General features: G+C 34.9%; 1 protein-coding gene across 8 annotated transcripts in view; it reads left to right on the top strand.

The window, feature by feature from the left end:
• rbm33a (RNA binding motif protein 33a) overlaps window positions 1-15,972 on the top strand; it is a 54,671-nt gene that overhangs the window by 6,329 nt on the left and 32,370 nt on the right. For all 8 annotated transcript variants that reach the window (XM_087261626.1, XM_087261624.1, XM_087261622.1 and 5 more), the window contains exons 5-8: window positions 1,516-1,780; window positions 11,254-11,382; window positions 11,466-11,652; window positions 13,486-13,781. In XM_087261626.1, coding sequence (XP_087117752.1) covers window positions 1,516-1,780; window positions 11,254-11,382; window positions 11,466-11,652; window positions 13,486-13,781 — 877 coding nt within the window. The remainder of the gene's footprint in view (window positions 1-1,515; window positions 1,781-11,253; window positions 11,383-11,465; window positions 11,653-13,485; window positions 13,782-15,972) is intronic.

Below are 15,972 nucleotides of genomic sequence, written 5' to 3'. Positions count from 1 at the left end.
ACATTGTTATTACTATTAATGTTTACATGTGGTCATATGATCTCAATATGGTCACATCTTTCATGTTTTTATAAGATTTTTCTGGCCAAATGTATATGAAAGATTCATTGTGTTAGAGCATATTAGAGCTGTTGTAGAAGACATTAATCTACGAAAATGCCAATTGTATTCTTTTTCATAGGAAACCTGATTTGTGACATTGTGCATGCTAAACTTACAAAAATTTATATTTGTTCTGGTTCTGACAGTATGACTCCAACTCTTAACACAAATGTTCTAACTGCAAAATACTTAAATCTACAATCTAAAATCGAACTACTATTAAAGTGTTTTTATGAGTGTTGAGGTATATAATAATGTTAGTAAAATACTCTTCAGCTTGTGGTGGGGTCAAAATGACATTTTCCCAATAATTTATTCAAAGCCTCAATACTCTAAAACCAACAGGAGCAATTCATCCATGACATAATTACAGCTGACATTGAACTAACTTTGACACCTTCTACCTTAAGTGACGTGTTTAAAATAGCAAATTTGAGTGACATGCTTCACTTCAGTCTCTGATGTAACAGTAACTCAAGGTCACTTGTACATCACCCATTTACTCATCCTGCTATTTACTCTAAATACCCTAATTAACAAGCCAAGCTTTGAGGGAGATTTATATAAATGACACTTTGCATTATTTATTAGCCTATTATGTCTTTTTAAGGAGGAAATAGCACTTTACAAACATAATTACACTTATTTATCAGCTTTGAACTAGTACACTGGTACACCCCTTGTACACTAGTATTTTTATAAATGTAGTTTTTTCCACCTTTGTTTAAAACAAAACTCTGTCTTTGTGATGCACGTTAAGGGCACACCAAACCAACAGGTTGAAATAAGGACATGTTTCTGCTGAGCTCACGCTAAATAGAGAATGAAGTATATTTTGCAAGTAAACATTATACAAGTCAATAAAAACGCAAGAACGGAGGCAGATTACCATGCCTCGGTCCAACAAGATGCGATACGTTTGCTGCAAACATGCAAAATTTGACTCATTCACATCTTCCGGGTTTGGTTGTGAAGTGTGAATAGTGCGGACACTTGACATCATGAGTCAAATGTCCAGTTCTAGTTACCACATGACCACACTGTACTTGGACTTTAACATAATCTTCACCCTGTTTTTAGAAAGTATTAGTTTCCGCATTATGATGCTCAGTTTTTGTATGGACTAACAGCGAAACCACACACAAAAAAGTGCGGTTAAACATACCAGTGTTCATGTGGACAGGGCCTTAGAATGAAAATAGCATGTTAAAGGAAAAGTTGACATATAATATGTATAATCTGTCCTGCACCATCACTGGAATGCACTGTATAAGAAAAGGAAATCTACAAAAATGACCCATTTACCCACCCTCGTCCAAACCTGCATGAATTTCTTTCTTCTAATGAACATAAAACAGCTTTGGTAACTCACTAAGATCTGTTTTGTTTGTTCTCTGTGTGTCTGTTAACCAGTGGTCAAGGTGAAGCCGTAAGTTTGAATGCGACGCTGGGTATGGGCACTTCTGTTGACTTTGAAGATCCAGGTGGATATACAGGAAATGCTTATGAAGAGGGTGAAGGGGGCCAGGCGGGTTTCTCTCAGGATGGACAGTATGAAGGAGATGAGTACCAAGCTGTGGATGAAGGGTTTGAATACAGAGGAGAGCAGAATTTTGCTGTATATCAAGACGAGGTGCTGGACCTTCAGATCGACGAGCCACTGGATGACGATTTCCAAGTAAGCAATGCGTTCTCCTTTCTTACTCTATGGCTTACACACACTCTCCATAATCCCCCAGCACATTTCCTGCATGTCTACAGCCTGACAACTCGTGCTTTGTGACCCTCAGGCCTCAGGGTTTTGTTCAGGCGAGACTCTTTTCACAGTCTTTGTTCAGCAGATGTCCTGCCAATCCATGCTGGCGAATGGGAAGAGCTCTTAGACAGGATCTGATAAAGTTGGCTGTAGGTGAAAAGATTACTGACCTTCTTTAAAGTGGTCTTTAGCAGACACAACACAGGGGCATGATTGATGAGTTGTGTCCTTTCTGTACATGTTTATTTATTTATTTGCTTGGATCTTAAAGAGATCCTTTACCCGAACTTGAGAAGTCTGTTATCATTTACTCATCCAAACCCAGATGAGATGTTAAGTGCATGGTTTATGAATTATTTATATCAGTTTCTTTCTAGATAGAGCAATATTTGTTTGAATTAAACAAAAAAATATATATTTAGATAAAAAAAAACTCTTTCAATAAAAAAAAAATCAAAACAAAAAAAGGCTGTATATACTTTCCTCTGAGTTAATTATAATTTGTCTTTCTAAAACCACAGAAGTTATATTTTAACCATTTTGGATGTGTAAAATTAATCAAATGGAATGAATTTGAACATTCAAATGTCCAAATTCGAATTTATTTAGTTTCTAATGTTTCATATCTTATTAAATTACACATTGCAAACCACAATATCAGACAATGACTTAGTCATAAAGAGCTCATTTCTGTGTGTTTTGCTCACTGCTCCTTGTTAAATTTTTTTTGCATGATAGCCTGGCACATCCCTACTGGTGCACTGTCATTCATTAGGCTTGCATTGGTGACATGATTTGATATTAATTGTGTGTAAAAGTCCCTGTTAGTTTGTTTGGACAAAATGTTAAAAAATAATTGCATGTAAATGTGTCTTTTTATTTATTTTGTTTAGCAGTACTACTGTGAAAATAACAAGTTTGTGCAAATATGTCTTTTAAATTTAGTAAAAGTCTCGTTTTAAATGGAAAACGTGATACCATGGTTATTTCATTTAGCATTTTTGACCTCGATAACACAAAATGAATCTTTCCCCAATTCACGCAGCTCTACAGGCAAATGATGTTGTGTTTCTGATTGGTCAGTGGCAGGACATGTTTTACAACCAATGCAACGTGATATTGCCTGGTATTACACAAAGTAAATCTCTTTTGTCATCCGAGTGTGAACTATTTTCACCAAGAAAGTGATTCATTAAATAAATGTTAATTTTATTGCTTTACCTACAATAATTGAACTTCAGTTTCTTAAATTAATACAAAGTAATGGTGTCTTCAGACTAGGGCTGCACAATATATCGTTTCCGCATCGATACTGTAATGTGCACATCCCCAATAGTCACATCACAAAGAAATTTAATGTTAAGTCTGGATTATAGTTAACCAGTTGCTACAGAATTGTATTTTATCACTGTTTTTATACAGAATTTACGCGATTATTCAGTGTACGCGAGTACACTGAATAATAGGGCGGTTTAACAAACAGGGCTTATTTTAGTCCAGGACTAGGCCTTTACTAAATTATGTGATTTTAAGTAGCTGTTATAAAAAGTCTACCCATTAAATATTACTGGAAGGGCTCCACGATATTGAAAGATCTGGCATCGCAATATTTTGTTTTGCTGCTATATATTGTGATTTGAATATTATTTCAACATATGGTTTGAATTGCTCTATTTGTAAAGATTTCGTTTAGATCAACTGTGTTGGTCAAGCTTTTTGCTATGCTGTACATCTGCATAAAATATAATAGATTTATTAATACAAAAACATATTAATATGACAGCAAAAATAAAAGTAGAGTAAACGGTGCTTAATGAATTTCTGGGGAGTCCAACAGTATTCAAATACAGGAATTGAACAATCAAATGTAAAATAAAATAATCATCATTGTAGGGCTGCACAATAAGTCATTTCAGCATCGACATCGCAATGTGCGCATTTGCAATGAGCACATCGCAATGTTGAGTCTGAAATGTAGTTGACCAGAAGCATATACATGTTTTTCTTACTTAGAATTTTTTTTCTCTTTCTAGTCCAAATATATACATTTCAAGGCAAAAACAAGATTATTTTACTTACCACGCTGGCAGATAATTTTGCTTGTTTTAAGGAAAGCTTCTTAATTTTTACTTATTTCTTCTAAAGTTGAAAATTAAACAATATTTTTTATTTGATCTACAAGTTTTAGATATTTGGACTAGACATTAACCAAAGTAAGAATTTTTTTTCTGCATTTTGATTGTACAATTTCTTTACCTGAATTCTGTTAGACTGCCCAGAAATTTTTCAAATAGTGCCATTCAACTATCTTGTGGAATATTGCAGTATTTATAGCAGAAAATTAAAATAGTGAAATATTAGAATTTTTCAATATCGTGCAGCCCTACATCATTGTATAAATAAAAAAATAAAAAAATAAAAAAAAATTATCTTTTAAAGCTTTAATAACTAATCTAATTCTGCAATCTGACTATTGCGTATATACACATTGCAATATCGATGCTCAAACAATATATTGATCAGCTCTTATTATTAGTGTGTATCTTAACATTTCTTATGGCACTGATGTATTTGGTTTATAATTTAGTCTAGGAAAAGCCTTAAGCCTTGCCTCAGAAACTCGTCTTGGGAAATGTGTCTGAAATCAGATTAGGGTTTTTCTCTGTAATAAAACAACGGCAACTTCTATTCCAATATTGTCATTGCTTCAATTCTGCTTTAGTTTCAGTGTTCACTTTGACCATATGATATCTCTGTTTACAAGGTCGCTTGGCTGCTGGCGCTTAGCATCTTTGTGTTTACTGTTATCCAGAGTTAATGTGTGGAACGATTTAAAGGATTAACCGTTTGCCCTGTAGTTGGCCAGTTCATGTGCTCTGCACAAGATACATGTTGTAGTCATTTGGATCTGTCTGACCTTGTGTCCAACTCTATAGTTCTGCGTGTGTGCATACATGGAGGCACTGCTTTGTATGTGTATTAGTGTATATACACAAAATTTTCAATGGCTTTTGATGGCGTCAGTGGTGTCTTTTGCCTCAATTTATTGGACATAAATGAGCTAAATATGATTTGCTATGGTCAAGCTGTGGCCATTGAGCATCAGGGTTAGTCATTTTACACAAAGACACAGAGTGATAAAACCCCGTAGGACTCGAGGCTCATCAGACTGCTGCTTTTGTTCTGTCTTTCATTGACCTTTAATGCGGGACAGATGTCGTTGAACGTTCTACCTGTCCATGTGATCGCTTGATCACTGCATCCAGGACAGTGCTGACAGGTGCACAGAGGGCCGGCCCTCACATCTCATTTCGCAAGTTTGCTTCTTCATTGCCAGTTTCCTCTTAATTCTGTAAATTACAATAAAGGCTTATTCCTCCCACACAGATCTGGATTCTCAGTAAAAAAAATCACCTGAAGCGTGTTGTAATAAAAGCGTACAGCACACGTTTTCTCAAGGATATGGCTAAAAAGATACTGTCTCTTCAAATATAGGTTGGTCTGAGTACTGTTGACTTTCCATAGCAGTGAAATCTGTGTTGTCCAAATGGATTATAAAAGGTGCCCTGTGACAATGTTTACTATTGGATTTTGCTTGTGCCTAAAGGTGAGATGTTAGTCGCTTTAGGCGTCATGACTCCAAGGCTACGTGAATGGTGCAAACCAGATGAAGTTAGTTTGGATCTGTTTGTCCCCATAATCATGGTTGCTGGCCATATTTGAATACATGAAAATTTCATGTCAGTCTAGATTGATATCTGCCATAATTCTGCACTGATGAAAGTTTTAATTTTTCTTTGGCTTGTAGTTTACGTTACCGGTACAATTTGTAAATCTTTAATTGGTAAAGTGTTTAATTATTTGGAACATTTAAAATTGTCTGTTTAGTACGCAAGTTGTTATGGTGAATTTTCAGCAGTCATGACCATTCATGAATACCCACTCTTACTTCAGGTCGCTAGGTGTTTTGTGTCAGGCTGATGTTATTGTTTTTAGATTGCAGTAGCCCTCAATAAATCTGAAGTTGACCATGTGGGCAGAACGTTCATACATCAGCTGAAAAACATCCAGTCAGACATCACTTATCTAGTGGCGGTTGCTTATGAGATACAATAGGATGCTAAATAATGCAATATTTCAAAACTTTTTCATTTTATTACAGGGAAAAGAAAGCATCGCTATGACTTGTGAAAGTAAACAGCCATGTTTTACTGTTCGATAAAGCAAAGCAAAAAGCAGACATTTTAACAATGTAAACTAGGGGTGCTCAACCCTCTTTCTGGAGATCTACCTTCCTGCAGATTTCAGTTGCATCCCACATCAAATACACCTGCATTTTTATTATCAAGGGTTGTTCATGTCCTAATTATTTGGCTCATGTGTGTTTGATTAGGGTTGGAGCTAAACTCTGTAGGAAGATAGATCTCCAGGAACAGGGTTGAGCATGCCTGATGTAAACAAACAAAATAAATTTAATATGGCTAGCACTTTGCTTCACTGGTATAGCTTTATCAAGCTGAAACAGAGCAGAGTTACTGTCTTGCTGTTACTTTCTGACATAGCTTGATTGCTTGGTCATAACATATTTAAGCAACCATACTAAGCAGTTAAAATGATTAAATTGACCAAATAAAAGAGCTAAAAGCATATCTTCAGGCTGAGTAAAATAGACAAAACACTGTAGGTGATTGGACACTGAATACAAAACTTTCATCCGTAATTTTTGCAGGTTAAAAACATTCATTCGAACTCACGATGTGTTGATCATTTTGACACACTGTGTATGGATGTTTCCCAGTGATGGTTGCAGCCGGGAGGGCATTCACTGTGTAAAACATATGCTGGATAAGTTGGCAGTTTTTTCTGCTGTGGCGACGCCAGTTTAATAAAAGGGACTAAGCTGAAAATAAAATAAATGAATGAATAAATCTTAGAAAGACACTTTAAAAATGAGCTTAACCCTCCTTCTTCTCTATACAGTATTGAATGAACACCCATTCCTCCTTTTTTACTTTGGAGAAAAAAGGAGACTCAGAAATGTTGTTTTTTCGTAATACATTAATACGCATCGGACTGGTTTGTTTACTTGATGAATTTTTTGCATATGAATATGAAAAAACGCATATGAAAATTGATTTCAGTGTGCAAAGACCTTAAGGCACATTGCTTGTAAGATTATGTTCATACATGTATCTCTCCTAGTGCTTCAAAATATGTAGTCAGGGTTTTGTATATGGCGTGGGTTCACCCAATCAACTTGCATTACTGGTACTTCCTATTGTGGTGGGCGAAACCCTTCTCTGAAGTATAGGCTAATTTAGTTCCTATAACTAATAAGTTCCTAGTTCCTGTGGTGCAGACATTCAAAAAAAACGTGTGTACTTTTATGAAGAAGTTCCTCTGGTGAGAGAGCCCCCAAAAGCCGTGGTAGAGGATGGGAAGCTCAGCAAGGTAGTCAGCAGATGCTGTGCGCTTGTCTCTCTGGATGCTTTTGTACATTCTGTGCTCGAGTGTGTGTGAGAATTTGTTCAGAGTCGGATGATGATATTTCCCTGTCAGTGAGCTATGTGTGCGCTGGAGCTTTCTTTGTGTCTGTTTGCGCGTGCGTGTGTGCGAGTGTGTGTAAAGACAACACAGTCAATGATATTTTCACCACCACTGAGCCGTGTGCGTGTTTATCTCCCATTCTCTGTGTATCATGTCAAACATTTACATCTCATTGAATTTCAAATATCAGCAGGAATGGTAATAGGGCATAGTAATGAGACTGGGCTCCCACTGTTATGCTAATTAAGGAAGACTCCCCTTCAGCGCCCCCTTTCCCTCCCCTCCCCGATTTCAGATTGCTGCACTGGGCCTTTCCGGCCTCTTGCTCAGAAGTGCCATTAAAGGGATAGTTCATCCAAAAATAAAAAAAATCTGTCATCATTTACTCGCCCTTCACTTGCTTTTTCTGTTGAATACAAACTAAGATATTTGGAAAAATATTAGATGAGAATTGAATGGCATTGTATTAGCATTGACTTCCATAGTATTTGCTTTTCCTATATAGATGCCAGTGGTTACAGGTTTCTAACATTTTTTAAATTGCCCTTTTTTGTGTACCTTCAACAGAAAAAGGAACACATGAAGGTATAAAACCCCTTGAGTGTGAATAACTAGTATGTATTTTATCTTTTTAACTGGGGCCATGAAACCCACTAAAACATTTTTTGAGATTTTTAAGATCCAAATCTCTTTTCTATGTAGAAGTAGAATATTAAAATATATTAGGATATAGGTTGTGCATTGCTAAAAATATGCAATAATCACATTGCAGGATCTGCAATGTCAAGTGGGGAAAATAATTAACCCGCAACCCCAGTTTAAAGCAGATGTTTTGATTGTGAAGTTTAACTTTTGTATAATAGTGTGAAAGATTTGTGTTTTTATGTTATTTCAGTGCCTGTGAGATTAAGATTTCAAGTGAATTTGAACAATTTGGGCACAAAAAGATATAAAGTTTTCCACTTTAGTATAATAATTATGTTTATTTGTGCAATGAATATTACATGCAGTGTTGCTTTACATTGATTATTGAATTTCTGTACCTTGATACTGTTAAACTCTATGGAAAAAAACATATAGTGATGTTTGTTTTATTTTGGATCATTGTTCTATTGTTTTCATTAATGCTTAAGTTTATTTTATGGTAACTTTGTATATTTAACGCAGATGCACTCACCTACAAAATCCCAAAGTCAAAGTCAAACTCCCAATCAAATTAAAATTATGAGTTTTTTTTTCCAAATAGACTTCCTTAAGGGATCTTTTGAAATTATATACATATCGCAATATAAAACGCAGAAAAACAAAATATCGCAATGTTCGTTTTTTCCAGTATCGTGCAGCCATAATTAAAATATTACTGTACATATGTTTAAATGTACAATATTAAATGTTTAAGTGTAATAGCTATGGATTCTACAAAATATATAAAAACATAGTAGGATTTAACAATTTGGTCATATGGCCCACTCAATCCTGATTACAATTTTGTCCAAAATAATCACTATTGTTTTTTTAAATAATTAAGCAGCCCAAATTCCTGCTTTGCATCTGTCTCTGACAATAATCTAGTTATAGTCATTTACTTTTTGTTTGATGAACAGGCTGCAATGTCAGTTGTACTATTACACATAAAGCTCAAGGATGACTGCTGATTTTTCTGTAGCTGAACAACTTAAAATACTCCGTCATGTTTGGTTGTACAAATAGGACTAAGTCATCATTTGTAGGGGTTTAACGGTTCACAAAAATCACGGTTTGGTTCGATACGACACGAGTGGTGTCACGGTTCGGTATGTTTTCGATACAGCAAAAGAAGAAAAAGCCAGAATATTTCTCAGATTTTTTTTTAATGCATTAAAACTTAACATCATTAAAGTATGATCTTGTTTTTTTCTTTTACTTTAAACAGTGATAGAGCTACATGAGGTCGCTGTGTAGCAGCAAATAAAACTAAATCTGCTTAAAAAAATCTATGTAATATTGTAGTTGTTATACAAATAAAAAGAAAAGATTAATTTAGCTTTTATATGGAACTCAGTTTCAATGAATTAAGTAATTTTTTTTTTATTTTCAGAAAGATGAGTGTCTCCCTTTTCTTAAGACAGTTACAGCACAGTTCTGCTTGATTTGACTGTCATCTGCCATTTTAGTGGGTCTGAAAGCAGGAATTATCTGACTGAAATGGGCTTATAAAGGAATAATGTAGCGGGGCTCTATTACATATAACATTTTCTTAAAACCCGACATTTTCACAACCGATTAAGGTCTCACAGGGCTCGAAATTAACCTTTTTTTTCTGGGTAGCACCAGTGCTCCTAACTTAAAAAATTTAGGCTCACCAGACAAAATTTAGTCGCACCCATCAAAAATTATGAGCACCGTTACTACACGTTTTATATTAACAGATTCTATTATATAATAACACTCTAATCACAACTAACAAATAAACAAAAATCAAAAATGAATGACATTCATTACATGATCACTAATCAGATCTGCCATTATTTGTAACTCTAGCTGGTTTCTAAAACTAAATCTGTCAGTGTTGTTAATATTCTCTCGTATCCAGCCGTAAACATTTTTTGCGACCTGTAGTTCCCTGTCATCGGAACTGAGTGATCGACAGCTAATATTAACCAATTCATTAGCGTTCTGTTCTAGCGCAGTGGGTCAATAAGAAGAGCTTGAAGGCGGGGCAAGCAGGGCTTTATTTACTGCAGCAAGTTGACATGTCAACTGTTTTAAACTATTCATGAGCTCTGTGTTTGGCGTTTTTAGGTGCAAAGTTGCTTAATGTTTGAATGCCTCCTAATTCCGCGCATGTGGTGAACATTTTGCTGTGAAAACTGGTCGCACAACATCAGGGCAATTTCGAGACCTGTCTCATATCCACAGCTTTAAATGTTTTGCCCTGTTTGAATCTGTAGTAATTGTCTGTCTGAATGCTGCGAGAATAGTTGCATATAGTGCACGTGTTTCCAGCTTTTGTCTAATTTCGTGATGTCAGTGTAAATGAGTTGACATGCTCGAATATTACCGCTGAAATAGCTTATCGCTGTGGTTGATGTTGTGGTTTTTTCCACAACTCTCTTACCATCACCCTCATAACTTACAGGGAAACCAAAGTGCTCCCAAACGCCAGACCCACTGTTGGTTATAGGAGGATTACATTAACGTTACTAGCCATTTTGCGAGCTAGTGCAGCGTATGACTGGAGTAGTGTTTGGAGGTGGGCGGGAAAGGCAGCATGTCACATCATTTGGGTTTAGTTCTTGTTGACGCCATCATATATATATATATATATATATATATATATATATATATATATATATATATATATTTTTTTTTTTTTTTTTTTTCTTTTCTTTTTATGTGTTTTTTAGGACAGTGGATCTGGTCTGTCATCCCCTATTTGTGATCTGATTGAGATACTCCTTTCAGAACTGCCTTATCTGCTACTCACGGCATTCATTTCATAGTGTGTGTGTGTCTGCATTGCTGTTGTTCAAATTAGCTGTCTTTGTGTGTAACGAATCTTCTCGTTTTAGGCAGTCCCTTCTCTCTTTCCTTAAATTTTAATTTTTACTCTTGCCTTTACATGGTAGAAGTGCTCCTTTTCCAGGTTTTTCGATGCTGTTAAAGCATTTTTTTAGTAATAAAAAAAATTATATAGATTTTTGCATCATTCTAATGTTTTATCCTCATCAATGTTGTTTTTGACATTGAACAGTAGCATTCATCTATAACATGCTAGAGCAGCAGGTGTTTCAATAGAGGATGCGCTGGTGCCCTTATGCTCAAGTTCTGCTTAAATCACCAAATAAATATTTGATTATCTCTTACAGGTGGATGAGTACCCAACAGAATATAGAGAGCAGGAGACCAACCAACAACAAGTGGCTGAGGAGGAAGAGGAGGCGAATGAGGAGGAAACGGAGGAGCAGGACAGCTCTCATGTCACTGAATTAGAGGAGGTAAAGGATGAGTTTGTGGTCTCTTCATTCATGATGATGATTTAAAGTCACACCGTCTGATGCAAGTTCACTGCAAACTTCAGGCAGACAATGAAAACGATCTAGAAGCTGAGCATGAGCAGGATGCAGATGTAAAGGAGGAGTCTGATGAGGAAGAGGAAGATGATGAAGAATCTGGCCGCCTGCGATTTAAGACTGAGCGCAAAGATGACACAGTGGTCCGGTTGTCTGATGTTGCCAGTAAAAGAAGAAACATCCCAGAAACATTAGGTTAGTTGCTAACAAATAAAGCACTGTATTGTTTGTATTGTTACAAAGGTGTTAATCCTGTCAATTAAAAAAAAAACAATGATGAAAAATCACCTTGATTACCTTTTTTGTAAGGCTAAGACGAGATGAAGATGACACAGATGACATTAGACAATAATAGTGACTACATCAGCATATATTGACATTGATGGAAAAAAAGACTAATCTAAAGTGCAATCAAATGTATCAAACCTAATGAAAATCTTTTTATTTTTGTCATATTCTCTACATTTTTGTTATATTTTCTTTGGACTGAGATGTTGTAATAGTTAAAAATGTAAATTGTGTCTAAGTGCTTTAAAAAGAAAGTATTAATGTTTTTTTTAACCAAATGATAGTAAAAATATGTATTTTTTTAATTAAAGGGATAATTTACCCAAAAACAAAAATTCTGTCATCAGCCTTGATTTAATTAAAATCAGTTTAATTATTTTGTTCTGTTGAACGCAAAAGAAAATATTTGGGAAATAAATCATTATATTCATAGTAGAAAATCAAATACTATGAAATTGTTTCCAGCCTTCTTCAAAATATCTTCTTTTGTGTTCAACAGAACAAAAAATAAAACAGGTTGGGCACAAGTGGATGGTGCATAAATGATAACAGAATTTACCTTTTTTGGGAGAACTATGCCTTTGAGGTGTTTGTTAACCCAAAAGAAAAAAATTAGTTATTTATTCACCCTCATGGCGTTTAAGATTTTTTTGTTTGTCCCTACATTGTAAGTCTAATTACCCAAAACAGACAACCACTTTTTAGTCCTGAAATCAGTTTTCATTTGAGATTTATTGTGCATTTAATGACTCCTCAAGCAGATTCCACTCTTTCTTTGCATTCATTCTTTGTTTTTTGTATTCGTATTTAGAAGGATCTATCAGTTGACATCACTGTATTCCAGTTGACACACTTTGAAAGCCTCTGCTTTATATGATGAGCAGATTTAGTTTTTTTATTTCTTATAAATATTGATCATCAAATGAACAGAAGCTCAATCACAGTTGACAGACACTTGAGAATGAACTTCAAAGGTTCTTGTGGAAGCTCAAACATTCTGGTGACATGCAAGAATGAACCTTAAGGGTTCTTGTGGATCAAGCAAGCATACCTGAGCTTCGGGGATCCAGTTTTTGAGGCTTGACTAAAATGAAAATAAAATATGATCGTCACATAAACCTTAACTCTTAAGAAGATTAATAAAATCATATAGATATAATTAGATTATAGATATAATTTTCTGATTTATATAAGTTTAGAATCTTAAGCATTTGGGATGAAATGGCTGTGAAAAAAATGTTTAATACATTCCGAAGATGAACTAATACTTAATATGGGTAAATGTTGAGAATTTTTATGTAGTGTCAAATGACCTTTTAATATTTAAACTAAAGAAATAGTTCACACCAAAAGTGATTTCTTTTATAATTTAAGTACCCTACACTTGTTCCAAACCAGTTTAAGTTAATTTTTTAACACAAAAGATATTTTAAAGAATGTTGGAAACATATTACCATTAACCTCCATATAGGGTAGATTGAATATACTATAGAAGCCAATGGTTGTAGGTTCCAAGCTTTCTTCAAAATATCATCGTTTGTGTTTCACAAAATGATACCAAAATCTTCATTTTTGCGTGAAATATCCCTTTACCTCGGCTCCCCAAGTGATCATAAATCAAAACCAATAAGATCGTATTATAAATTATAGTTTTATTCCCATTATCCTAATGAAGTGCAGAATAAAAGGCTATTTGATTGTTCATGAGGACATTTGCCATTCATTTCTCTTCTCTTTCAGAGCTCTCTAAGGAAGCTAAAGCAGACCTGCAGAAGTTTGAGGAGAATGAGCGTCAGAGAAAGCAGGGTCGTTTTGGAGGACGAGGGAGAGGAGGACCGTATGGAGATGGAGGAAGAGGAGGAATGCAAGGTAGAGGTGGAATGAGAGGAAGAGGAGGAGCTGGAGGTCGAGGACTCGGAGGAAGAAATGATTTCCACATGTTTGGAATGGGAGGTTTTCGCGGCGATGGAGTTGGAGGTCGAGGGAGAATAAACGAGCAAAGGCCTCCACTGATGCAAATGAACTTAGGAATGCAGGTAAAAGACTAATGACTTTAACACAAATGCTCAACTATGTGATTTGACAGCTGTATTTAGTATAGAATTAAACCATTAATGACTAATTATTAGCGGTTATATTTAGTGCATAAGAATGTATGATTTCTAGACAGTGGATGAAGAAGCTTAACCTTCCTATTATCCAAGGGGTCAATTTGATCCACTTTAATTTTTAACGTCTGTAAATACATAATTAATGCAAAGGTTTATTTAAGTTGTCAACAAAAGGCATCAATTACTTTACACAAACCTATAAAAATATAATGTGGAGGTTTAAGTGTTGAATTCAAATTGACCAGTTTAATAGGAAATATTTACAGTTTGGCTGCAAAACCAAATCAGTTAATCTAATTGCAATCCATTGAGAAAGTAACAGTGATTTAAATAACTGATTGAGTGTGTCTTGTCACTTTACATTAGTGAATAACACATTTCTATGACAGGAACATATAACATCTTGGGTGGAATTGTGGGGAAAGTTCATGACCCAAGTTGTCTTAAACTTGAGAATCCTTTAAGCTCTTCAAATAAGTTCTTCATAAGAATGTAACGCAGTTTGACCTGACATGGGCATGGCATACATGTGCTGTGTACTGTTTGAAGTGTTTCAGACATGTTCCCTTCAGCATAACTAGTTGAGTCTTAATCTGTAAATGTTAGAAAGTCACAAGGCAATTTTTATTTTGCCTAAAGGCCCACCTGTTCAGAGACTTCACTGAACGAGTATCAACATGCAGTAAATGAAGCAATGTAATTGTGATGATTTATAAAATAATAATAATAATAATAATAATATATATATATATCTGGCTAGACATTAAATTTTTATTAGAGCAGTAACAATAAATGCTCTTAATAGTTAATAGGTGTATTATAATTAATGTTGTGTTCAGTTTAGTGTGTTGCTTGTAATTTAATATTTTGTCGGTGCAATTGTTTTTAATGTATATTTTAAATTGGAAAGCAAGCTGTTGTTTTTGTCTTAGACTCTAATATTTATATTTTCAAAGAAATAATCAGTATTAATCACTTATCAAGAATACTTGTTAGTTGCAGCCCCACATCACACTTTATAATTTAGGAAACACTTTAATTGAGCAGTATGAGTACCAGAATCCTAAGATTACTTTAGTAAAACCCACAGAAACCTTAATAAATTAATAAATTACGTTAATGCATGTACACTGTTTAGTGAAATTGGACTAACTCTTATTTTCTGAAACGCTGACCATTTGTATACTATTTAGGTACTGATTGTCTGGTTATTGTTGGCATCTACTGTTTTGGGCTGAGCAGTGAACAATACCCTGCTTCTCAATCTGGAATACTGATAAGCAATTGTTCTACTTGCTTTTATTCCAAACCTTTGCCTCAGCATAAGTGAATAGCATATATGCTGATTATTATCCATTGTGATTCTGTGTCAAGGGGTTTTCTAGGCTTCTCCTGCCCTTAATTGACTATTAAGAGAGCGGAGGTAGAATTGTCCGCATGTAAACGTATAATCCTGACAAGCCCCGAAGGAACAAATGCACATTTACAAGGTAAAATTTTGAGTCAGCCAGTAAGACTGTGCTTTTATACTCTGCTGTTGTCATGACAATCACTGTGTGCACATAAATTAGCAATCAGCATTCATTGCAGTTGTTTCCTGCAGTTGTGATTCCTGTGGAAATGCATTTAAAACTAATCTTTTAGAAAAACCTATGAGTGCATTTATTGCGTGGGTTTTTATTTTTTTCAGTGAAAAGACAGGTGTCATTGAACTGACAGCCTTGTTTTGAGATTGCCAATTTTACAGGTATTTCTAGACAAGTGTGAATGTTGAGCCTCGCTTTTCATGGAGCTTTGCACATGACATAGGAGCCTCTGAAATATAAATGTTGTATTTACACTAATGCTGGTGTTTAAATATGCCATATAGTGCATTGATTCAATAAGTTAAATTGTTCTCTCTTATCTACACAGTAAGACTGAGGCTTTAGTAAATTAAAAAATTCAGCAGATATGGTTTTATATAACATTTTATTACCCCAGAATGTATCCACTAGGACCAGAAGGTCCGTATTGACCATGTTTGGGACAGTCATGAATATTAATGAGGTCTTCTTTAAAATTCCTGCAGCTCATTGCTTGCTCTTTCACTCAAACACAAGCACAAAATCGAAAT

The sequence above is a fragment of the Danio rerio genome, chromosome 7 (assembly GCF_052040795.2).
Source record: "Danio rerio strain M-AB ecotype USA chromosome 7, GRCz13ab, whole genome shotgun sequence".
In the NCBI taxonomy this organism is placed as follows: Eukaryota; Metazoa; Chordata; class Actinopteri; order Cypriniformes; family Danionidae; genus Danio; species Danio rerio.
This window is presented reverse-complemented; position numbering and strand designations above follow the sequence as displayed.